Consider the following 27,455-nt stretch of genomic DNA (forward strand, 5'->3'; position numbering starts at 1 on the left):
TGAATGTTGAAACCTATCTTTACATATATTTGGAAAAATAAATTGAGAAAAAAAGAACTTGGTGTGCTAAAATAGTCGATACAATTGCAATATCAGTGGTGACACTCATTTTGACCCTTACCTATTAATGGGCTACTTTCTTCAGAGAGACCACTTCTGTTCATTATGAAGTATATATTATTTTCTCTGCTGAAGTGTAATGTGTAATATTAGATTCATAGACACAGAGTTGGAATGGGTCTTAAAAATCATATAGTTCAACTCCTTCATTTTACAACTTAGGAAACTGAATTACAGAGTGGTTAAGTGACTTTTCCAAAGTCAGACAGTAAGTAGCAGAGTTGAGATTTGAACATAAATCACCTCTTATTATTACAATAACAAAAAAAAATACAGTGACTAAAATTGAAGTAACACTGCTAATTCAGATATCACAAGGAGACCATGTTGCAAACAGAAAAGGCTTTCATTGATCAACTCTTTCCTGTATTCCTCATTCCTTCTTAAGTAGAAAATGATCTCTCAATTTGGAAGGAGAAACAAGAGCCAAAGACCAGAGTGCTTCCCATGTGGGCTAGTGTCACAATTATTGGTATGATTCTGACTTTGTCTCTCACAAGTAACAATCTAAATTATTAATAAGAAAGCAATTACTATTCTAAAATTATTTTTCCCTTAATATTTAGTCCTTATGGATTTTTTGTAAAACTAATACTGGTATACCAGATGTTTTGGTTCATGATATTCTCAGCTTACTGAAATTACAAGCTATGTCTCATTTTCTTTGAGTATACAAATGTGTGCTCATTAGTCATTAGTTCACTTATGTGAACTTAAAATTCTCTTCACTATATATATGTGTGTGTGTGTGTACATATATATATATACATATATATATATATATAAGAAAGAGAGAGAGAGAGAGGGAGAGAGAGGATGGATAATGGAATATATATATATATATATATATATAAAATCAATAAATTGTGACCCCTTCTAATCTTTGGAGAGTAAGCAAAAGATGTTTCATATTCATTTTTATGAAATATAGGCATCATTAACAAACCTTTCCTTTCTAAAAAGTGAATGTGTGTTTAAATGTTTAAAATGGTTTAATTTAAATCTTTGAAAAAATTCAGCATCAGATATTCTGAAAACTTTGTGGTATTACTTTGGTGATATTTGATGATCATGAAATTTTCCAAGTAAATTTCTTTCTTTCTTTCTTTCTTTTTTTTTGGTCTGGATCTGTGATTTCATTGGTGAAAAAACTCCCTTTATGAAAATTCTTGCCAATGATTAGTTGCATAATTTTATCATTTTAGAAAGGTTCCTGGAGCACTAAAAAGTACTTTAAGTGAGTTGTCCATAGTTCTACAACTAGTTTACATCAGAGACCTTAAACCCAGGCCTTCCTGACTGTGCTATGCTCTTTCTTTTTATACTATCCAAACTCCCAGGAGATTAATTTATAAAACAGAAATTATTAGTTTGCCTTGATAAATATCTCTGCCAATTGGAGAATTTCCAACTGAAGAACAGCATTTTTTTTAAATTAGGCAACAGGTGAAAGAATAGAAGTCTGGATTTAACATCAGGAGGAGGATCATTGTTCAAATACTACTTAGTACTATTAACTGTGTGAAACTAGACAAGTTACTTAAACTTAAAGCAGTCTGTTTCCTCATCTATAAAACAGAAATCATAACATCCACCTACCATTGCCATTGTGAAGTCCCAATGAAATAATGTATGTAAAATGTTATATGAGTCTATTTATTATAAGGAAGAACATTTATTGACCAGGCATCAATGTTTTCTACTTGGCAGATTTATTAATTAAAGTCATTTAATAAATTGAAATTCTCTTTTGTCAATCATTCTTTTGGAAGTTTGGCCAATATGAACTAAATCTCTAGAGCATGATAACTAATACCAGGGTAAATACCTTTGAGGTCCAACCAAGAAGACCATGCCAGCCAGATAAATATTAGCACCTTTTCATTGTCCAAAAAATAACTTCATTAGCTCCTTACAGAATGGATTAATGAATGAAGATGCTTTTATGAAGTACTATCTGTGAAGCACTAAGCACTGCAGATACAATCAAGAAAGCAAAAAAGTACCTCTTCTTAGAGCATATAATAGCTAATAAAATAAGGTTATACCTTTGTTATTAACCATGACACAAAGTGTCAGGATTATAAATAGTAAGCATGAATTATACTGACTTGTATATATAGTATTGCTATGCTTTTTTTCCCCAGTAGATAGGCCTTTATATAGCAATGACATAGTGAAAGAGTGAGGGCATTTGATGAGAAACTTGGGTTCAAGTCCCAACCCTGATACTCATTGGGTAACCCTGGGCAAATCAGTCACTTAGCTTCTCTGAGAGTCAATTTTTTCCTTTGTAAAATGGAATTAAAAATTTCAATTACTTCATAGGGTTGGAAGGATCAAATAAAATAGTACCTATTATAAAGAACTTTGCAAATCATGAAACATTACATAAAATTGCTATTGGTTATGGGGGTTATGAAAGAATATTTTCTTTTTTTCATACAAAATTTATAATATGTACTGTAGGAGACTACAAATGGCTAAAATATTTATTCTATAATGCTTTAATAATTTTAATCCTGTGAATTTCTTAAAATTTAAGGATTTCTCTTTTTGTTATAGTGTTTGGAGAGTAAGCAAAAATTGGCGTGAAATTGTTATGCAAGATAGAAAAGCAAATCAAAGAAGGAAAGTTTATATGCAACAATTGAAGACAGATTCCAAGGTAATGGGATTTTTTTTTTTGCTTTTTCTAAAGTGACTTTTAAATAATTTAACCCATCAATTCTTCTTCTTCTTCTTCTTCTTCTTCTTCTTCTTCTTCTTCTTCTTCTTCTTCTTCTTCTTCTTCTTCTTCTTCTTCTTCTTCTTCTTCTTCTTCTTCTTCTTCTTCTTCTTTCTTCTTTCTTCTTCTTTCTTCTTTCTTCTTTCTTCTTCTTCTTCTTCTTCTTTTTTTTTTTTGAGGCTGGGGTTAAGTGACTTGCCCAGGGTCACACAGTTAGGAAGTGTTAAGTGTCTGAGACCAGATTTGAACTCAGGTCCTCCTGAATTCAAGGCTGGTGCTCTATCCACTGAGCCACCTAGCTGTCCTCTAACCCATCAATTCTTAAATTATATACAGCATGCATATTGTTTTACAATAATATATATCAATTTTTTCCTTGATAACTTTAATCTTTGTGATATACCCAGCATTGACTTTTATATTTGTTTTGCCTAACAGTACTTCTGCAAGATCCACAAAAAGACACTAATATAATATATAATATATATATATACATATATATACATATGTTTTTTTGTTTCCCCTGAGGCTGTTGGGGTTAAGTGACTTGCCCAGGATCACACAGAGATAGCAAATGTTAAGTGTTAAGTGTCTGAGTTCAGATTTGAACCCAGATCCTCCTGACTTTAGGGTTGGTGCTCTAGCTGCTACACTACTTAGCTGCCCCCCACCAGTATATTAATTTTTGTACAGTTGCTTCAATCATGTTCAACTTTTCTTGACTCCATATTTCCTTCTCCAGCTCATTTTATAGATGAGGAAACTGAAACAAACAGGAATAAATTATTTGCCCAGGGGCACATAGCTAGTTAAGTTTCTGAAGTGAGATATGAACTCAAGCCTTCCTGATTCCAAGCCTGGCCCTCTATCCACTGCACCATCTAGCTACCCTATAAATATCTTTGTTTCCAAAAAAGCATTTGTGTATACTTTTATAATTATTTAGTATTTTATACCTATGAAATGCTAGTTGGATGTTTTTCCATTGAGTGAACCAAACAATCCATCAACATGCATTTATTGAAAACAAAAATAAACAGTCCCCGATCTAAAGGAGTTAGCACTCTACCTGGGAGAAAAAACACATACATATGTAATTGATACAAGATAATTTTGGAAAAGAGGCACTATCAACTAGGGATATCAGCAATCATGTAGAAAGTGGCATTAATGGTGAGTCTTGAAGAGGGTACAGATTCTGAGAGGCAGAGGTGAGGAAACAGTGCATTGCAGGTTTAGAGAACAACCACTTAAAGCTATGGAAATGATAGATGGAGTGCTCTGTGATAAGCAACGATGAGAAAGCCAGATGTTATAAAGATGGAAATGATAATACAAGTTCACTGAATATGTGAGTTAAGGAAAAGTGAAGGGTTGAGCAGGACACCAAGATTGTAAGCCAGAGTGACTGGAAAACTAAAGATAAATAGGGAAGTTTGGAATGCAGATGAACTTGGAGGGAAGGAAGGAGGTAAAGAGCTCTAAGACACATTTGGCTTGAGATACTAATGTCAGGTTCAAAATATCCAATAGACAATTGGGAGATGGGCAACTAGAGTTTAGAAGATATATAAATCTTTATTATGTGATCAGCATTGTGACAAAAACTCAAAATACAAATAGAAAAGGGAGGCAATCCCTGCTCTCAAGGAACTCACATTCTAAAAGGGGAGGCAATACATATCAAAAAGTCTAACCAGCAAATGAATGGAAAGATTCATTGGGCTTTAGGGTGCAGCCCCTCAGGTCAGAAGGCAAGATCCAGGAATCCTTAAGATATATTATCAAGGGTTCTTTTTTAGCAGCAATTGACATAAGGAAGTTAAAAAATATATAGTGGCCAATTCTAGAAAGAAACACTTGATCGAAAACATTTTGGATATGAAATGTCATACCCAAAGTCCAGAACTGCTATGTCAAAGAAAAAATGTATTAAAATGACCAATAAGCATTCAAATAACAAAGACGTCACAGCCAGAACCACACAAAATCATGCTGAAATTGTGAACATAAAGATTTCCACAGAATGGAAAATGGTACTGGAGTAAAATCTATTCTGTATTAGGTGAATTAATAAAAAGCCAGGTATTAATTTTTTTATTACAGACACAAAAATGGTAAAAACAGATATTTAAAAATATAAAAATAAAATCATGTTATGCTTAAAGGTACAGAAAGTAATGAAATTATATAAGTATTAAATATACATGCTCTCACATTAAATGACACAAAACCTTGCCACAGAACCTAAGGCACTATCATCATTCAATCATTTCAATTCCATTTGATGTTTTCTTGGCAAAGATACTGGATCAATTTGCCAATTAGAACAAGTACTTAAAGGAAAAGTTAATTGAACTACAAGAAGAAAGGAGAGATGATATTGGAAACAATCTGTTAAAGAAGATAAGGATATGGAATCGGGTTAAAGGTAAAGGAGTTGAATTTAGTGATGAGAAGAGCCACCTGGGACTAGAGTAGAAAATTGGGGAAAAGGTATCAAGGGGTTGTGATATATGGTAAAGTTGCAAAGAGAGAACTCAGAAAGTAAATGACTTTTATTTTCATAAAGGATGAAGTGAAGTGCTCAGCTGTGAGGGTAAGAGCAGGGGTGATATGGATGTCCTGAGAAGATAAAAGTTTGGGATAGCATTGTAAATAATAGACTAGATAAATAATTAGGAAAAATTTAAAAAGATTTTCCTGCTTAAATGAGGGCCTTATTGAAATCACTCAAGTAGATCTATGATTTCACTGATTTGGAAGTTCCCCTTAATGGCACAGATTGAAATGCATTTGTGCCTATCTGTCCTGTGCAGCTTTCCAGCTAAGTTCTTCCAAAATTTTGCCATAAGGGAACTTACTCGATCTCTCCCAATATAATGAACACTCTGACCATCCACCTGTCATCCCTAGCTTTCACTATTTTACTAGTATATCTTTTTTTCTATTTTAAAATTCTTGATGACATTTAGATTTTTTTCCAGACTTCCTCATTAGTTACATTGGCTCATAAATCCTTATTTTCCTTTCCTTTGCCCCTCATGTGGTATACATCTTTAGTTCTTCTGAGGCAGTGGTGTTCTAGGTCTCTTTAACTGTTATATAAAAACACAAGACAATTTGCATGGAAAATATAGGTTTTTACTATTACGGGAAGCTTGGAGTCAGTAAAGATTTATAATAGATAACATAAATTTGCAGTGGTCTCAATCAGTATCTCTTTCACCAGCTCTATTCAGCAGCACTTGAGTAGAAGCGGGGACAAGGCTGGTGGGAGGAATCCAGGATTGTAGTTTCTCAAGGTGTGAGTGGTGAAAGGACAATGCAAGTCAGAGATTTGAGAATACAAGATAGTATAGAGTTGAGCCTCTTGGTGTGGGGTTTTGTATGCAGAAAATCCTTAAATGCTTGCTGACTGATTAAAGTAGGGATGAGGAATGTCTGGGCTCATACAAGCCCCTCAAAATCATTTGCTAAGGCAAACACAAGTGATGATGAGCTGAAAACAAGGTACAACAACTTCCCACTGCCCGAGTTGTATAAGTTAATAATTTTGAGTGGCCTGTGAATGATGTTATAAATATACAAATGGTCCTTGGGGGGAAAAAAAGTTCCCTACCCCTGCACTAAAGGAATGCGATTAGGAAAGGAAAGTTCAGAAAGAGGTGATGATTTGGGAAAGTAGTGGCTAATGAAGAAATGCTGTAGAAGAATAGAAAAGTAGAAATGTAATGTTAAGTGCTTGAATAAATGAACTTCGGAGTTCTTGATTATGGAAATGGAAGTGATAGCAAGATCAAGGATATGGCAATCCCATCCTTATGCCTATCTGTGGGTAGCTTAGGTGGAGTGGAGGAGAAGGTCATAGAAGGAGAGTGTGCAAAGGGCAATAAATTGTCTAGGATAAGGGCAAGAGTGAAGAGGAAGATGAGCCAATCAAAAACTATTAAGCACTTATATGTCAGGCATTGTGTTAAGTGCTGGGAATACAAAGAAAGTCAAAAACATAGTCTGCTCATAAGAAGCTTACATTTTAATGAGCAAATAATGATGTACAAATATGATATAGACAAAGTAAATTGAAGGTGGTTTTAGAGGTGTAAGGCATTAGCAATTGGGGTAATGGGGAAAGGCCTCCTGCAGAAGGTGGGTAGAATTTGAGGGGAGTGATGACAAAAGAGCCAGAAGGTTTAGAAGAGGAGGGAGAGCATCCCAGGAATTGATCACAGGTAGTGCAAAGTCCAGAGAAACAAGAAACAAAGCTGTGTAGCTGAATTGGAATTTGTGGAGAAGAGTCCAAGTTTTAGGAAGATTGGAAAGGGAGCAAAGAGTCAAGTTGTGAATAGTTTTAAATGCAAAACATTTTATATTTAACCTCAGTGGTAATAGAAAGCCCCTGGAGTTTATTGAGTAGGGCAATGACATGGTTGATTCTGCTAAAAACTTTTTGGCAGCTGAGAGACAGATGGATTGGAATGGGGAGAGATTTGAAGTTGAAGGACCAAGCAGAAAGCTAACGTAATAATCTAGGTATGAAGTAAAGATGGCCTGTGCCAGGATAGCATTGTGTGAATGAAGAGAGCTGTATATGAGAGATGTCATAAAGGTAGACATTTTTAGATTAAACAACAGATTGGTTCTACATTTAATCTGATCATGTGCAACATTTTTCATTATACGGCTCTTTTTCTCCTTTCATATAGCATCTGGCACAGGCCATTTCTACTTCATACCTAAACTGTTACGATAACCTTCTTGGTTGGCCCTTCCACCTCAAATCTCTCCCCATTGCAACCCATCTGCCACTCAGCTGCCGAAATAATTTTCCAAAAGGAGTCTAACCATGTCATTGCCCTATTCAAATAGGGCAAATATTCAAATTGCCCTGTTCAAATTCAGAAGCTTTCTGTTACGATTGATGTTAAATATAATTCTGTGGAGGTCATGGAATCCTGTGAAAGTATTGGGATTAAAAAATTGGGCCTTTATTTCAAACATTAAAAGCACTTTGCATATTTTCAAATAAAATCTGGCCAGCTTTCTTCCTCCAATTTAATACCAGACCTTGTTGACTGTACTTCTACAGTATCTGTCCTAAGATATATGTACTGATGGTCCAGGTTTATGGATTGTCCCTAATTGCATATCATAGTCTAGGCATGTCATCCACTTTTTTTCCCCTCTGTGGATAATTAGACCAAGATCAGCTAGGTGGTACAATGGATAAAGTGTCTGCCTGAATCAGGAAGATTCACCTTTCTGAGTTCAAATCTGTCCTCAACTGCATGATTATGGGCAAGTTACTTTATTCTACTTTGCCTCAGTTTTCACATATGTAAAATGAACTGTAGAAGGAAATGACAAAATCATTGCAATATCTTTACCAAGAAAACCCTAAATGGGATTGCTAAAAGTCAGACACCATGGAAACAACTTGAATAACAACTACAATTAGACCAAATGCTTTTGAGTAATTGTGGATTTCTTTTAAGAGGCTCTGTAATTTTCTGGGTCTTTGTGCAATCAGAACATAGTTTCATTCTCAAGCAGGAGTTAACTAGATGACTTTATATAGAGCAGCCTTTTTTCACTTGAATTTAGTGCTAGACATCCTTGAAAACACTAGCAAACACCTTTGATGAGAAAATGTTTATCTTATTTGTTAGAATTATTGAATATTATGTTAACTGTTAGGTATTTGAAGGAATCTTATATGACATCAACATATGCAAAGGAGATACCTTTTTGGAAGAAGGCCTTTTAAGGATGTATTTACTCCACTGAATCAACAGACAAAATACAACGGCATTTTGGCATTTTCTGTGGCTCCTGGTCAATTGAATGTATAAAAATGTGGTCTGGATAGAAGATTATTTGTAAAAGTCTGCTTGTTCTCTTATATATTCATTAAGAATAACTTTAATATATGTGTAGATTGAGCTAAAATATTTTATAGAAATAAAACATAAATATTTGGGTTTTTTATTATTGTAGCTTTTTATTTACAAAACATATGCATGGGTAATTTTTCAATATTGACTCTTGCAAAATCTTCTGTTCCAACTTTTCCCCTCCTTCCCTCCATCCCCTCCCCTCGATGGCAGGTACTCCATACATGTTAAATAAAATATAAACATTTGTATCAGTGATTATTTTCTCAATTCCCTTTTTTGGGGGGAGGGGTAGTTACAAAATTTGTGATTTTTTTTTTCCAAGCATTTGTTATTCTTACTTTTTTTTCTTTCAGATCCTTCAGAACAGATCCTTAAATGCCCTCAAAATTTTATCAGGATCCACATGGATTTCATTCATAGTCCAGATGTTGTTAGTCATTTTAGTCATGTTTAACTCTTTATAACCCCACTTGGGGTTTTCTTAGCAAAGATACTGGAGTAATTTGCCACTTCCTTCGGCAGCTTATTTTGCAAATAAGAAAACTGAGGCAACAGGGTTAAGTGACTTGCCCAGGGTCAAACAGCTAGCAAGTGTCTGAGGCAAGATTTGAACTCATGTTACCCCATAGTTACCCCATATTCTTTTTTTAAAGTGCAATTTCTACTTCCTGATTCCTCCTTCATGTACTATTTCATTTTTCTTCCATTGCTTTCCTTCTAGTTTCATTCTTAGTTGTATTTTCCAAAATATCTTTTCATTGCCTCACCTTCTCCCCGTGGTTATCAAGAACTTTAGTCATTGAATATTGGCATTTTTATTTAATTTGAAGGGTCTTACTAAATTCTTCATTGAAAATCTCCATCCCTCATCAACTGCAACAGATGTTGGTATGTGAGCTGAAATTATCTTCACAGGCATCTTTTTTTTTTCTTTTTTAAAATTTTATTTTTTATTATAGCTTTTTATATACAAAACATATACATGGGTAATTTTTCAACATTGACCCTTGCAAAACCTTCTGTTCCAACTTTTCCCCTCTTTCCCCCTACCCTCTCCCCTAGATGGCAGGTAGTCTCATACATGTTAAATATGTTAAAGTATATGTTAAATGCAAAGTATATATGTGTACATATTTATACAGTTATCTTGTTGCACAGGAAAGATAGGATTTAAAAAGAAGGTAAAATAACCTTGAGAGGAAAAAAACAAAAATTCAAGCAAACAGTAAGAGAGAGAGTGGAAATGTTATGTTGTGGTCCATACTCATTTCCCAGTGTTCTTTCACTGAGTATAGCTGGTTCTATTCATTACAGATCAGTTGGAACTGATTTGGATCCTCTCATTGTTGAAGAAGGCCACATCCATCAGATTTGATCATCATGTAGTATTGTTGTTTACGTATATAATTTCCTGGTTCTGCTCATTTCACTTAGCATCAGTTCATGTATGTGTCTCCAAGCCTCTCTGTATTCATCCTGCTGGTCATTTCTTATAGAACAATAATATTCTATAACATTCATATACCACAATTTATTCAGCCATTCTCCAATTGGTGGGCATCCCTTCACTTTCCAGTTTCTAGCCACTACAAAGAGCTTTTTTTCAATGATTTTCAAAAGTATTTCAATATGAGATAACCTAGTATCTAATGATATTTTCTTTCTTCTCTCTATATAATGAGACCAAATCCCTTATCACTCCAAGGAGAACTTGTCATTCATCCTTCCAATTATCTTTTTGGATTTAGGTTTTATTTATAGTTAGAATTTAAATTTTTTTCTAAGATTTAGATCTTCTAATAGTATGCTCATGTAGTCCTTGGTTAAAGATGTATTACTTGGAGTTTTAACAGTTGTTATTGTCTAAACAGTTTATTGCCTAAAAACTTGTGTGATTCTTAGAAATATAGACTATGAATTAGAATTAAAATAGTTTCTTCTTTCATGATTCACTAAATAATGTTTGTATAATGGCATGATGTGTTAAATCGTGGGTTTTGTTTGTGTGTGCATGCACACATGCATGTGCATACACATGTTGATGTCTCCTATGGTTTTCCCATTACATTCTTGGCAATGAAGTAGATAAAATATATTTACATTGGCTGTTAATTTTTTAGCGTAATTGATGAATCAGTTTGTTAAGTGGGTGGATTAATTTGTAAAATGTTTGCTAACATTTCCCCAATACAATTGATAGTTCTTTAGGTTCATAAAAATTACTCCTTCAAAGTTTTTTTCATCAGTATATTTAACTCATGAAAGAGTTTTCAGCTCAAATGGAAGTTATTTTTTTTCTTTTACTTTATCAAAGCTTTTAAAAACTTGACAGGAACTATAAAAATGAACTAGCACCAGGTATTGGCAAAGGCCAATTTAAGCTATTGAGTTTTATGGTCTCACTAGGCCTATTATTCTCATGACTTGTTGCTAAATGAGATGTCTTCAAAAGAATTCCAGAGTATTTGGTAGCAAGCTTCCTGAAGATTTATTAGTTCTTAAGTTCTCAGTTCAAAAGAAGATTGCAAATTATGCTAACTTTAGAATTCTCATTTAACAATATTTTGGGTTAAAATAGCCCCCTAACAATATTTTGGGTTTAAAATTTTGAAAAAAATTATTTGTGCCTTAGCTTTAAAAACTAAAATGTTAGTTGCAAAAATATATAACTCATAAAAGCAATAGTTGGGGGTAAGCATACAAGGGAAAAACTTAATGCCAAAGAAATAGCATTGAAAAAGACAAATATACTTTGTAGCAGAGAGCTTCTCTCCTGGGCCTCCCTAGGTATTAACTGTTGTAAGAGCCCATCTTATCCTCCTCCAACAGGGGAATATATTATGTGTCGAGGATGCTGCAACAAGGCTCAATCTTTTAAACAGATCAGCTCTGAGATCTGTACAAGCTCAAGCTAGAACACCTGGTTCTCAAAAAGAAGAGATTTCAACACTATCTCCTTGGGGACAAATTTTAACGCCCAAAGAATGCTGCTCTGTTACTCAGTTACCTAGCAAACAGGAAGAGTATGTTAAGGTGAGTATTTATAACCCATTATTTATTAAAAGGAAATACTTATAGAACTGGAGATAGTGATTCTTGACTCAGAACTGTAGGATTCAGTGTGTCTGCTTCTACCACAGGTGGCCAAAACACTTTTTATTGATGAAGCATTAAAACCTTGTCCAAGGTGCCAGTCCCCTGCTAAGTATCAACCAATTAAGAAACGGGGACTGTGCAGTCGAGAAGCCTGTGGTTTTGACTTTTGTGTGTTGTGTCTATGTACATACCATGGGGCAGAAGAATGTAGTAGTAGATCTGCAAAGCCACGAAATAAAAAAGATGCTCTTCCAGGAAGTGCTCAGAGCAAGCGCAACTTAAAAAGACTTTAAAAGAAGTACTCTTTCCTTTCCTTTGGTCCCCAAACCCCATTTTGGTATTTATTGCTTTGTCCAATTTTTAATTATGAACTTTTTGGAAGTACCCAGATCTTCCCTTGATGACAGTTAGTGATTTCTTTTCCCTATTATGTACACATAATCTCATTCTTTGTCTTTATATGATTTTAGTATAATTGTAAATACTATGAAAGAATATTTTATTGTATATCTTTTATCCATTTGCGTTAACAACTCAGTGTTTTTAATAATAAAGCATTTTAATGCTATCTTTCATATATGTATTTTAATGTTGAAAATGAAATCTTACTACATTAAAAGCTTCTTAAAATCATATTTTAAAAATTATTTCCCAAATGATAATTGAATTTTGATCTTGCAAGGATTAGCTCTATAGAATTGGGTAGTGAACCTGTAAATAAAGTGAAGTATTAATAAAATGTTTTAAGATATTATTTTGAATATTCTGTATATTATAACTTTAATCTTTATTAATCTTTAATTTCTATTGAAGCAAAATTTCTATTATTATTGATGCTATTTAGTGATTGTTTTTTTTTTTTTTAATCAACCAATTTTATCTGGAATGGTGGTTGGAGGGAAATCTTATTTTAACAAAAAAAAAATCTCATAAGTTGTGACTTTTTGAGGAAAAAACACATTATTAGAAATCTTACCTGTATGATATGAATTGATTAATAGCCAGAATACCCTTGTTGATCTGAAAAATAGAAAGGGTTTCATGTATTAAAAAACCTTTGCCAGGAATGTTACATTTTATTCCAGAGCAAAAATAATTAAAAAGTAGGAAAATATTCTGAATGTAATTTTAGAATTTTTTGATAGTTGAAACAACCAACTACAATGAATTTTTTAAAAAAATGCTGATTTTTTATCTTCACCAATTCAAAATGTAGCAATTTATGTGTTTAGCATAGTGCCAGGCAATAATAGGTGCTTAATAAATAATTAGTTGACTGACTAGTAAACTGAAATAAATTATGGAATACATTTTGTCTTTTACATTTTAACTTGTAGCATTAAGAAATTCCCATTAAATTTTGATTAACTACTAAATATGAATATAAAGTTGAAAATTTAAATATAGTTTAAAATGCTCTATAATGTTTTTAATCATACTTCAAGATTAATTTGATCAACTAAATTCTGATGTTCTATATCAGGATCATTAAGATTCTAGTGAATTTAGTTCATCAAGTTCTGTTGTTTCTTAATAAATTATTTATTCATGGAAGACATTCCCAAACTTGATTCCCTTAATTTAGAAAGCCAAGTTAATTGTTTTTTTAAATCTTCACCCTTGCCATCAAATCTTTTACCTCTTTTTCTATACATAGCAGTCTCTTGTCTAATGAAGCAGACATTAGGTTTTTCTCACAAGTGATTCAATATAAATGTATCACATTGCTACATCATCTTTTTTTTACATCATCTTTTTTTTTTTTTTAAATGCACTATCAAAGGTTGTATATCACTGTCTTGTTTAAAAACATAGTTACATTCTGAAATTATTTTCTATAGTATTTTATTATTTGATAAAGATTACTTAGTTGTAGAATTGTGAATAGGCAAATAAGCTTTATTAATTTCCTTTTTTTTTCTATAGTAAGTTTTATGGAAATCCAAGTGGGTACAATAGAGTTAATATGGAATTTTCTTTCTAGTTTATTGAGAAGTTCTGTTTTCTGTACTGCCTAGTACTCTTTCAAGGTAGCACTCTCACAATTGCCATCTGGTAGCTAAAAATACTAAAAACAATGTATTTAGTTTCACCAGTATGTCTTATCTTAGTTTATTCTAGCAATAAGTTGCTTGGTTTTGTCTGATGCTTGCTTTTTTCCTACTATATATTATGTGCTGTGAATTTCTCCTTGTCATCTAGAAGGAATGATGGAACAGTAAGATGTGGATGGGCCTGTAATTTTTTAGGGAATGAATTCCTGGTAAGGAACTTTGAATCAAACTTCCTATCACTGTAGATTGGTACTTTTTCAGCAATTTCTAATTTGAGAGAGTTGTCTAGAGCCTTGAGACATTCTGACTTGCTCAGTCTCTTATCCAGCATTTGTCAGAGGCCTGAAACCAGTGGAACAGTAGGTGAATTACAGTAAGACCACAGCATCATAGCTTTAGATTTGGAAGGGGCCTTAGAGATCTTTCATTCCAACCTCTCTTATTTTACCAAAGAGGAAGCAGAGAGGCACAGAAAAGTAAAATAATAAGGAAGCTGAGGTGATTCTCAGTGCACTGCTGAGATGTTACGCTGCTTCCCCAGAAGAAAGTAGGTTGATTTACTTCAAAAACTTTGGCTTTAAATTTCGCATTTAATGATATCATGATGCATCATTAACTCAGCACAGGGTAATAGAAAGAAACTCTCAGAAGCAAGACCTGGACTCGCCTCTGGGCTGCTCAGGCACCTTCTCAAGACTCTTTAAGTTATAGGCAATTTGCTGATGTGCATTGTTGAAGGAAGTTTCCATGCCAGAAATTTTATAGACCCATGAAATCATAGAATCATGCTGTTACTTGTCCTTCCTCTCCCCTCCTGTCAAAATTGAGACTCAAAGATGGGAATATCTACTGAGAATAAGTAAAACTTTTTTTGGATAACAAAAGAAACAACATCTTTTATAGATAGTCATTATGGAAAGAAAAAAGGAGGAATAAGCAATTATAAAATGTCTACTATATGCCAGGCACTTTGCTAAGTGTTTTTGTTTTTTTTAATGTTATCTTATTTGATGCTCACAACTGTGCTGCTAAGTAGGTGCTATCATCCCCACTTTATAGGTAATAAAACTGAAACAGAGAAAAATTAAGTAACTCACCCAGCATTAGATAGCTAGTGTCCAGGGCTGGACTTGAATTTAGGTCTTTCTGACTTCAGGCTCAGAACTCTACTCAGAGGTTTACTAGAATTTCATCAATCCAAAGAAACCAAAAACAAAACCCTACTTTAAATACTAAAATTAATGGAGGAATCAAGTTCCTAAGTAGGGATTCAAAAGATAATTGGCCTTATTTATGTTTTAAAAGTTTGATGTTGGAATATGTGATTGAAAAGGTCTGTTTAACAAAGAAATGTTCATTAGTTAACATAGGGCTGTAACTGCACCAGTCAGAATTTAAGCAGATAATTGATGACTGTTACAGTATTGCCAAACAAAAGCAGCTCTGTGTATTAGTAATTTTTACACACACACACATGCAAGGTTAATTCAAATAAGTTTAAAAACCCAAAACCCCAGTATATTTATTGAAATTTTACCCATATCTATTAATCTAGTTTCCTATTCAATTATGATAATTTCCCAAATTATGTAACTAAATATTATATGAAAATTTACCTTAAATAACACTCAAATATGTCTATCTAATAATAAGTTGTATAGTTACCAAATGATTGTACTGCCATTCGCAGACAAAAAAGAATGTTACTGACAAATAGAGACAGACAGAAAGATAAGAAATTTATTAAAAGAAATGCAAGCATTAAGTGCTTACTATGTTCTAGGCATTGATCTAAGCACTGGGAAAACATATTCTAACAAGGAAGACAGTGTCTGCCCTCAGGGATTTTACATACTAATTGAAGACACATAAAGGAAAATTAGAAAGCAAGAGCAAAGTGTTTGGGGTTTGCCCCAGAAATATAAGGCCAGCACTGATCCATAAAAGCCAGGTATCCATGGGCACAGTCCAGGTTACAGAGGAATGAGAGGTAGATATGGTGGTTCAAATTGGAGCAGAATAGTGTGAAGAGGTCCAGAAAGTACTTTTTTTTTTTTTTTTTTTTCTAGAAGCAAAAGTGAGTTTGTAGTGATTCATTCAGTCTCATGGAACCAATTGTACATTTGGGAAATAGGCATATACCTTGCAACAAAATGAAGCAAAGTGAAATATATGAAGATGACTCTGATCTCATTAACACAACAGACCTAAATAATTAAACTTTAAAAAAAAAATTCCCCCTTCTTCAAATACCTTCTTCCAATAATTGTATATTCTTAAGGTAATCCTTATATGATCAAAAACTTTGCACAATATATATGTGTCAGAAAAAATCTGGGATTTAAGTTAAGGCAAGGTTGATAGAAGATCCAGAGGGGATACTATTTCTAAAGTACACACATTTTTAATGCTTGCAAATTCATTCTACCCTCCAGAAAGGTTTGCTTTGTAATAAACCAAGTCACACAGATCACAGTGAAAATTCAAAGCCTATTTGATAGTTATTATTAACACAAAGGAGATGTAACTTTCAAATCTTGCGTAGGGGACACATATGCCTTGACTTAGGTCTGTTGGACTAGTTTTTGTACAATGTGACCACATTTCAAAAATAAAAGAACATGCTATTTTAGAAAAAAAAATTGTTAGTACATTTGGGAAAGGGAAAATTACAGGATAATCACAACAAAATAGCAATTTATCTCTGAGGTAAAGTATACAAAAGGTACAGTTTAAAAGTAAATGTGTACTAAGATTTGGACAGGATGCTCAGTAAAAAGAAGACAATTGTTCCTCTCCTTGAGGACTTAATAGTCTCATTGATATATATGGTAGACAAATAAGGGAACACTGAACATTTTGTCAAATGTTTAAAATAATAGTAATGATAAAAATCCTTACTATTTTTGCTATTTTCTCTCCTACATTATTTTTTGGCTATTACTTAAAAGTGAAAGGAAGAAGGATGAAATTGTAAAAACATGATTAAAAGTAAGCTTTTTGTTTGTTTGTTTACTTCAAAGGGGGAACATAAAAGAAAACAAAGACAGTCTGGCCTTGGAGCCAAAAGGAGCTGGGTACAAGCCTGGTCTTTTAGAGCATATTAACTATGTGAACACTGAATTATCTTCAATGCCCCAGGCAACTAAGACTATCAGTAAATATTGTCCATTTGCACTTTTGCATTGATGGGGAGGGAGTTGCCATACCAAGACTTGGTTACACCAGTGACATTACAGTTGGACAAAAAGAAAAAGAAAAAAAAAGACATAAGAAAAAGAACAAGTCTTAGATCTAGAGAAAGTCAATGAATTTTTCATCTTCTCCCCTATGATTAGTAGTACTATATTCTTCCAAACAAACTTTGCCTCTCCTCACATTAATGCAATAGGCAAAGAATATTCTTCCTACCTCAGCTCCTCTGGATCCCAGGAGAGGATAGATATTGCTTCTTGCTGACCCCTGACTGTGACTTCCACAATTGGAAAAAGATGAATTTGGAGAATTTGAAGGAATTGTCAGAACAATGTAAAAAAAATTAAAAAGAAAAATAGCAAATGATGAGAATTCTTGGAATTAGGGTTTTGAGCAGAGAAGTTTTAAAATTATATCCTATTCTAAATTATTTGCTCTTTGAAATTAATTTAAATAGGGTCTTTAGGGAATAGTTTTAAAGGTATTGAAAGTTATTTGAAAACATAAAATTGGCATCTGACTTCAGCAGTTTAGAAAATATCTTGTTGAGGATGCATTCTTCTTATCATAAAAATTTAACTTTTCCTCAAACCCCTCTATTCAATGCATTCTTTATCATAGAATTGGCTTTGAGTTAGTAAGAGAAATTATTAATTCTGTGATTTTAAAATTTCTCTTGAAAACATGTTAAAATATATGGAACATGAGAAATGTCTCATTTCTTTTAAATATTTAAATTATTACTAATGACACCACAAGGGGGTGGTAGAGATTCATAGATGGTAGAATTATGCTTGTATGGCAGTCTAATAATATTCTGTTTATTTCAAATTTGACTTGTAATTGGGTTGTTTATTTGGCATGGAAAATGGAATAAATTTGTTGAGTGAATTTTGAAAATGAATTTTTTAAAAGCAAGCTGGATTATCAGATTGTGCACGGGTGATCACCATATTTTTGGTTGATGAGAAAAAAGTGAACTAGATTGAGTTCTTAAAGTGAGCACCTGGTCTTAGTTTGCTGTCTTAGTGGTGGTTATGTGCCCACATAGCATGGGGTTTTGGTCTCCTAGATTAGATCCTGGTTTCTAAGAGCAAAGATTATGGCAATAGCAACAGCAATGTGACTGGTGAAAAGGGTTCCTGGGAGACTGTAGGGAAGTGAGAAAGGGGACTAGCCACTTGTTTCCTTCTGACCTTCCTACCCAGCAGTAGCCTTGGTAATGTTTTAGTCATCATTCAAACTCTGTTTTTCCTAAATAGTTTAAAACTTTAGTTAAATTATAAAAATGACTAGTTACAAAGCTCAAGGAAAATACCATTTAAAATAATTTGCTGATCCCTAATTGAGTGAAATGGAACACTTACTGCAATAAACATCTAAGAACATTTTATTGTGTTTATAAGTATACTCTGAGATTCAGCTCAGTATTCAGAAGTCCTTAACTCCTGCAATAGAACATATCATTTTTCTTCATTTTCTATTATTTCTGTTTTACAGCAGAAGCCAGGAAGTTCCAAATATAGAGAAATACTGTTGATATCTCTGAAATTTGTGACTTATTTAAATATACTATTTAAAGTATTTGTGTGGCAGCAATTAATTCTCCAAGGAAAAAAACAAGAGCCAATTGTTCAATTAGTTGCTCTATTTTGCTTTAGCCAAAATGGCATTGTCATAGATTTGTGTTAAGGATTACAATAAATTCTAAATTATCCACAGCAATTGGAAGCCTCTTTCCCTCCCTCCCCCCCTTGCAGAGCCACATCACCAACTGGAAGTTAATCTAGTCCAAACATAGAAGGAAAGAATTGCTAGTGTTTCACTGTGGAGTGATGAAAATACTCAAAAGCCAACTGTGAATTATTTTTCAAATCGTTATCTCTCCGTCTTCTCTTTCTTAGCCTTAATCCTCAAGAATTTGTGGTTGAAAAGTAAAATACAATAGCTTTTAGAGGTGAAATATTTAATCATTTAATTGGTGATTGAGTAGTATGTTAGTATATTCAGAGTGAACTATTTTTCAATATCAACATTGAATTTTTTTTCTGTCAGTACAAAAAGCAAAATATATAAGTAATCAAATTTTTACATAGCAATGTCAAGAAGAATGAATTATATTTTAAGATAATATTTAGTAGATATTTCAGACTAAAAGGACAGGACATGGTAAATTGTAATTTGGACATGAAATTGTTAAATTTTGTGATAAAACAGTCAAGTATTAAGTATCTACTAAGGTAGATGCTAAGGATAAAAATATAAAGAATGACTCTTATATAAAGAATTCCCTTGAGGAATGTACATGTTAGGAATGACCTGCTATTTATTAATGTCATACATTTATGGTTTTATGCATAGTTAACTTGGAGAGAGGACTAACAGAATCAGACTATCATCCTTATAAGAACTCCTAAATGAGGGAAGCTCATTAGCAATGCAAATTGGTATCTTTTTTGATCTTTAAGAGATGCTTAAAGAGAAGTTACAGAAGATTTATTCAGTTTCACATAGGCAGTATGAGCTGTCAGAGAAAGGATTTTAAATGAGCTCATCTTAACTCAAAGGTCAGTTCTCTGTTCAGTATACTATGCTTCCTCTCATTGCTAATTTCTCAGGAAAAAAAAATATTGCCAATATGATGGTTTAATTATCAGAAAAAAGTGTCATTCAGAAATAACTCATTAGCTCTTATATTTCATGAGTATCCATGCAATGTAAATATGGAATGAGAAAGGCCATGTTAAGTGGAATTTCACGGTCAAACTTATGAGAGGAATTAGAAGTCACCCAGGATAGGTTTCGACTGGAGAAATAGCCGCACTGATGAAATCATAATTTCATTCTAATATGGAGTAAAATAGCTAGTGTTTGCATGGGAGATCCAATCTAAAACTGTTTCATCAGTGAATCTGTACTAGTTTTCAAGAAAGAAGAATTTTATACTATATTTAAAAACCCTTTCTATTATGATCAACTTGTGAATATTAATTGGGTCAATAGCTATTTGAAAGATTGGGCTATTGCAGCAAATAGTGATTAAATGAAGATAAATAATTTGAATTATTGATATATCAATATTCATATCATCTGGTTCAATTTGGAAAAAAAAATTTCATCACTAGATTGGCTATAAACTATCAGCAACCAGTGATAAAATTCTATTTTGTTAAATTTCCCAATACTGTTCCTTAAAAAATTGTACTGATAATAACCAAGAGTAATTACAAAATAAGATACATGCACAAATAATAATAGCTAGCATTTATATAGTGCTTTAAAATTTGCAAAGCACTTTACAGTTTTCTCATTTAATTCTCAAAACAACCCTGGGTAGTATAGCATCATTTTACAGATGAGGAAACCAAGGCAAAGATTGTGACTTACCCAGGTCAACACGCTTAGTAAATGTCTAAGATCATGTTTGAATTCAAGATTTTCTTATTCCAAGACCAAATACCATCTACTCTTTGATTCTATAAGGCAAGCAATAGTACTAAAGAATGGAAATAGGCCTCTCTCAGCAACCTTGACACCATTGCCTGACTCTAAAGCTAGACCAAGATTTGAGGCCATTCACAAGTAGCTAAAAGTTAGCTTTTGGAGAGGGAGCAGTTTTGGCTTTTTTTTTGTTGTTGTTGTTTGTTTTTTTGTCCTTAACATCTGGCTTCTCTCCACTTTTATCACTAAAAATCAGGTTATTTGTGATACATATTTGCGATTTGTGATATCTGCTAGAACCACACAATTTTTTCATCTTGTTCTCCCATCCTCATCCACCTAATAAGCAAATGCAGGATGTCTAGCAGAACCAGTCATAGCTACTATACTTAGATACTTTGTACTTTCTTTACTTAATGTACTATTTGCTATTTTTGTGCTTTATAAGCATTCATATATCCAAGTGTTTTATGTTTTGTTTCCCAATTAAATGATGAACTTTTTGAAGGAATTGAAATTTGTATTTTCCTCTAGGATCTATAGAATTTTATGCCTAAAAAAGATAAAATAGTAACAGGGTGAATACCTAGAGATGCTGATTTCTCTTATGAAGTTTGTCTTGTTTCTGCCTGACTATATCAATTAAACCTTTGACCTAGCAGCTCTTTGCTTTTTATTTGTAATTGTTTTAACTTCTTTTGCTGCTCTCTTAATTTGACTCCAACGGATAAAGAAAGAAAATTCAAATTCAAGGTTTTTTTCTTCTCTGCACACCTGAAAAAGTACTCTTTAAGAAGCTATTTATTTTGAATAATACCTTTTATGTGGAAATATTTCCCTTATTTGAAATTGAAATATTACCCTTATTTGAATTGTATAAAATTGAAATTTTCTATAAGATAATAGCTTTCTTAATCTAAATTATCCATTTGGGAGAAAAAAGCAAAAAAAAAATGCAGCAGGGATTTTTTTTTAAAAGAATTATCTCATCAGTTTGTGCAAGAAGTACTGTAATGGAATAAATTGACAGTTTGAATAAATTTAAACCAGCAGGTCCAGATGGTGGTTTTCTTGAGTGTTTTAAGAGAAATTGTCTAATGAATATAATGAAGCAATTATTATTTTTAAATGAGCTGCTATAGCAGAAAAAAGGGTTGTATTTTTTTCCAGTTGAAGATATAATGGAGATTATAGAAAGCTATTGAACATTGTAGTCTAAATAATATTGATAATTCAGTAAAAATTCAGTAAATACCAAGATGATAATGAATTTCCCCAATAATAAGTAGCTTGATCTATATTATTCTAAAAATTATTTTTAAATCATTCTCATTAACACATAACATAGAGAACTGATTCTCTTAACAGAATCTCAAGAGTTCAAAGGACCTCAGAAGTTTTATAGACTAATCAAACCTGACCAAGAATTCCCTCAATTATAAAATAGGAATTATAATAGCACCTTCTCTCAGGACTATCATGAGGTTCAAATGAGATATTTTTGAAGTGCTTAACATGGTGCTTAGCACAGAATAGGCTTTTAATATAGGCTTACTCTCCTTCCCTTTCCATATTCTATTTTTTTAAAAATCTGTCATTGAGATCTCTTTTTGGCCACACCAATCACTTTCTTTAAAGAGACAAACTTGTATGTTATAAATAACATGTCAGATATTCTTAATTTAGGATCTAGGAATTTTTAGAAAAATTTTTCCAACTATATTTCAGAATGGTTGTTTTTCTGTTCCTTTCTTTGTTCCTTCGTTCCTTCATTCCTTCCTTTGTTCCTTCCTTCTTTACTTCCTTCCTTTTCTCCCTCTCTCCCTCACTCCTTCCCTCCTTTTTCTTTTCTTTAATTTCTTTCCTTTTTTTTTCTTTGTGTATTTAAAAACATTATTCTCAGAAGGAAATTTATAGATGTTACTGTACTGCCAAAAGTATAAGTTCATGGAACCAAAGGGATAAAGAACCTCTTAAGTTTAGCTTCTTAACCTGTTTTTTCCTCACTGGAATCATTGTAGCTTCAGAGTTTCTCTCTTGAGAGTTTTCTACCCTTATTGGGTAACCTTCCCAACAAAACATTAGACCATTACATTCTATATGTAATTAGACGACTACTTTCTAGATACCTTATAGAGTGCTGGGTCTGGAGCCAGGAAGACTTGAGTTCAAATTCAGTCTCAGAAACTTAGAAGCCTTGTGATCCTGAGTAAGTTAATTAACTACTGTTCTATTAACTACTTAGTTTGCCCCCCAAAAAACCAGTATGATCCAATCACACATTCTATATGCCTTGTTTCTACCCTTTGCAATCTGCCCTTCCCTTCTAGTATACACATTATATATTTCTTTTCATTTATCATGAACTCTATAATGGCCACTTGTCTCCAAGGTTCCCATCATATTTACTTTGGTAGCCCAATTTCTCCTTGCTGGTCAGAAGCAGGTTCAAAAACAGTTCCTTTTGTAACTTTGTAACTTCTTCTAACTTGAAAGATAAAATAATCATCAAAGCAACTTGTAGGTTTTATCAACTTTTCTGCTATCGATAGAGTATGCCAGCAAATGGTCTGGATAGTTAAAGTCCTTTATCACTCTATATTTTCTGGATATCATCTGTTTTTGTGTTTTTGACACAAGAATTCCCTTCTGTCTCCTAATATTTTATTTTCTTTAATCCCTCTAATGGTATTTTTCCATTCTTTTTTCATATACTTCTCTAGAATAGAATCCAAAGACAAGAAAAAAATTCACTTTACATGTCACAGAAAAATTATCTTTGCCTTAATAAATACATACTTGTACTTTGATAGGGTAGTAAATAGAATGCTGAACTTGCATAAAGAGGATCCAAGTTCAAATTCAGCTTCAAACATTTACTAGCTGTGTGAACTTTGGCAAGTCATTTAACCTCTGTTTGCCTAAAATAGGAATAGCACCTAACTGATGGTTTTGTGAGGATCAAATAAGATAACTTACTGTAAAGCACTATACAAATATGATTCAAGTCCCATAGGTCTTTTGTCATCTTTGCTTATTTGTGAAATGGGATACTTGAGAATATAATGAGACCCATTCTTGTTTTCCCCGTTACATTTAATTTGTCTTCAGATGGTAATTTAAATTAGTATCATAGAATATGATTATAGCCTATGATATGAACTTAGAATAAAATGGTATTATTCCACAAAAACATAGTAGATAAAGTGCTGGTCTTGGAGTACGGAAAACCTGAGTTTGATTCAATTTTGGGATCTTTTATGGAAATAGAAGGGCCTTATATTTGACTTCTTTTGTCATAAGTAACATGGAAAGTTATCAAGGAACCTATCTTCAATTTCTTCCAATATGAGGAATCTCCCCATTTATCCTTTCCACTCTTGTCTTTGCTATTAGGATAATATAACAATCCTTGATAGTGATAAAATTCTGCAACAAGACATCTACTTAAAAGCTAGCTAATGTTCCTTAAAGATATAAATGCTTCTTTAAGCCCTAAAAAAGGTAACCCTAGTCCTTTCTGCCTTATTAGGTTTTTACACCTTACTCCAATATAGACTCTTCAATCTAGTGACACTAGCCTCATGGCTGTTTCACAGATGAAATACACTGTATCTTAGCCCTGGGTCTTTTCTCTGGCTGTCCCTCATGCCTGGAACCCTCTCCTTCCTTCCTGTATTGTGGCTTTTTAAAGTTTTAGCAAAAATCCTATTTATACAGGAAGCTTTCCCTTTCCATTCTTAATTCCAGTGCTTTCCCTCTGTTATTGCCTACTTATCTTGTATATAGATTGCTTTGTATACATTTTTGTTTGCATGTTGTTCCCCTCACCCAAATTCTTTGAAGGCAGGGACTATTTTTTGGTTCTTTGCTTCTCTGACACTGAGCGGAGTGCTTAGCATGTGATAAGGTGCTTAATATATGTTTGTTGATGAAAAGGGGTGTGGCCAGTTCATCTCATGTCCACAAGGGCTCTCTTTCTTGTTTTTCCTATTTATCCCTTATACAGTTTGCTTTGTGTATTGCCTCCTTGTCTTCTTTGTGTTATAAGATTTATAGGCCTGCTATGACACAGAAGTGGTCTTGACAACACAAAACCACATAAAGGTGAGTTACTTAATCTTTTTATATGTTAATTTTCTCATTGGGAAAATGTGGGTAATATCAGTACCCAACTCCGAGGGCTCTAGTGATCAAGTGAGATAAATGTATATAAAGTGCTCAGCAAACCTTAAAGCATATATTAAAGAGAGGATCAGCAATATTATTACTATTAGCCATTGCAAAAGTCACATCCCAGGGGTGGTCCCAAGTCTGGCTTCAGTATTGGAGGTACTGACTTCTTTTAGTTTAGAGTGAGCCTAATTAGGTGCAGGCAAATCCACATCAGATGGTTCTGTAACTTTTAGTTCAGAATGAAAAATGCTGGATGAGATTTGTGCCCTCTTAGGAACACTAAAATGCTTCATTGAAAGTTGGGTGACGCCATCTTATTATGAGCCTCTTGTTCTAGGGCTGATGAAGTGTTGATGTTTGTCCCACAGGGCTCATATTGAATTTCATAACAACTCTCCAGTGTCTTATTATGTCATGTGATAGAAGAATCATCATTTTTAGAGAAATAAATCAGTAAGCTAGTCCTGTCATTTACAGGAAAAGAGCAAATAAATTGAAGCCCCCCAATAGGATAAGTGACTTGTCCAAGTCTCATTGTGGTGGGGAATTCTTAAAGACTACTGCAGAACTTAAAGTCTTGCAAGTCATACTAAACAAAAAATTTTAAAAAAGATTTTTGAGTATTAAGTCTGATATCTAGTCATCCATATGTTGGTTCATTTGTTCATTTGTCTATCTGCTTCTCTGTTTAATTATCTATTCAGCTAGTTTCATTTGTTTTTACAATAGTCTACTAAGACATGGAACAGTTAAGTATAAATACATTGATGAAATCACAAGCCAGTTGAAATACATTTTATCACTTTTCTCAGAAATAACCACAGAACTTCAAAAGTCAGAAGGGACACACCAGAGGTAAATCCATACCTGAAATAAGAATCCCTTCTATAATACTCTTTCTCATGAGTAGCCATTGGTTAACTGACTAATTCCTGACCTGCAGTACTTTAATTCAATACAGCTCAGAAGGTGCCCTGGAAAAATCTCAGCAGCTCAACTTGAAGAGTCTCTTCCCCTTGATTTCTTCACAAAACAACCTATTCTAATTTTGGCTAGATTTCCCTTATATTGAGTGGTATGACTTAATGCAAAACAAAACAAAATAAAACATTTGCCTAGTTTTCTTCATAAGCTATTACTAGTGGTACCACATTGTCTTACTGGCTCCTGAATGGAAGAAATTTTTTTTTTTTAGATAATCAGGGTTGATTTTTCCAGAAGTATCACAATTAAGGTTCTGAGGTGAAATTTGAACTCAGGCCTTCCTGTTTCCAGGGCCTGTGTTCTATCCATTGTACCAATTAGCTGCTCCCAAGTCATCTGTTTTGGAAATGAAGAGTTGGGCTAGAACATGTTATTTGGATTTTTGGACCATGGTTTAAAATATAGGAATGATAAGCTTCTAGTTGGGGAAGAAGTATGTCTGATAAATGTTAGGAGTTTATTTACTTTGAGTCTTGGAAACAACAACAACAAAAAGCATTAAATGGAAAATGCTGGAACTCTGTATTTCCAGAAATCAGCCAGAGTCAGGCTAATCAAAAGTCTTTATTCTTGGTCTCTTGAGGTTGCCTTCAGGAGATTAGATCTAGTAATCTCCACACCGCCACCTTCTCTCTCCACTGCCAGGAGAATGCCTCAATTTCCTCCTCCTACTCCACCCACACAAGTCACTTCCCCTTCTTGTCCCACCAATCAAGTCAGCACAGAATAGTTGGGGAGGGTCAACCTTCAAACATGTTAATAGAGAATTGTCCAATTGGCAATTAGTTTCACATGCTCCATTATCCAAGTGCATTTGCTCAGTTCTAGCCCTTTACAGGAAAAGAAGTAAAATCTATTCATGGATATCCACCAATTTAAAAACCCAAAAGAGGAGCTAGTATATAGGAAGAATAGAAGATGTCTAGAAATTCACAAGAGAAAAATCCAAGAAATGACACAGCAGTATAACCCATGGGAAGGAAAAAAGCATTTATATAATCTACCATGTACCAAGTGATTTTTACAAATATCTTACTTGATCCTTACAACTTCCGTGCTGCTATTAATATTATCTTTTTACAAGTGGGGAAACTGAGACAAACAGATTAAGTAACATTCCCTGGGGTCACACAACCAGTGTCTGAAGCCAGATCTGAATTTAGGTCTTTCTGATTCCAGGGCCAGGACTTTATCCTCAGTACCACCAGCTGCCCCCATGGCTATATATATAGCCATATATAAATGTATAAGGTATAACTAATAAAACTACAGATCCTAAGAGGCAAATTTGGCCTTTTAAGTATCCCTGAAACTTGATAAGTTCCATAACTAAACTTTGGTTCTGGAAAATAGCTTATTCTTCATTTGAAAAGAACAGGTTAGACAAAAGAGCAAAGAATCCAGGTGGAAGATGTGAGGAAGATAAGTTTTATGAGGAAATAACAGTTAGGAGGAAATACATCAATGAAAATCGATGGAGGCAAAAATAGGAATATTGCTATTATAGTGCATGACTGTCTATCTAGTCAGAGGAAAATGAATAAAAGAAATTGAACAAGCTTATTTTAGAGAGGCATGATGAAGTGTCAATGGAGAAACTATTCTATTGCCTCAATATTTACCTTAATTGCTCCTTCAAGCAAAACACAGCAGCTGACTTCTTGATTTGCTTTTAATGGTAATTTCATCCTTCAAAAAAGTAGATAAACTGGTAAGAAGGAGCTTCTATTCCAGATCCAATTCTTATCAGTGAGGAATAACTAG

The 27,455-nt window shown here is 33.4% G+C and overlaps 1 protein-coding gene across 3 annotated transcripts in view; it reads left to right on the forward strand.

Moving 5' to 3' along the window:
• Positions 1-24,633, forward strand: part of FBXO43 (F-box protein 43) — a 35,434-nt gene extending 10,801 nt beyond the window's left edge. For 2 of the 3 annotated variants that reach the window (XM_074268300.1, XM_074268311.1), the window contains exons 4-6: positions 2,686-2,788; positions 11,575-11,778; positions 11,886-12,286. In XM_074268300.1, the coding sequence (XP_074124401.1) occupies positions 2,686-2,788; positions 11,575-11,778; positions 11,886-12,134 (556 nt within the window). In that variant the 3' untranslated portion in view covers positions 12,135-12,286. Of the gene's footprint in view, positions 1-2,685; positions 2,789-11,574; positions 11,779-11,885; positions 12,287-24,582 lie in introns of those variants that run through there. The other variant, XM_074268322.1, reaches the window with a different exon arrangement.
• The last annotated feature ends 2,822 nt before the right edge of the window (positions 24,634-27,455 follow it).

The sequence above is a fragment of the Sminthopsis crassicaudata genome, chromosome 1 (assembly GCF_048593235.1).
Source record: "Sminthopsis crassicaudata isolate SCR6 chromosome 1, ASM4859323v1, whole genome shotgun sequence".
NCBI lineage: Eukaryota > Metazoa > Chordata > Mammalia > Dasyuromorphia > Dasyuridae > Sminthopsis > Sminthopsis crassicaudata.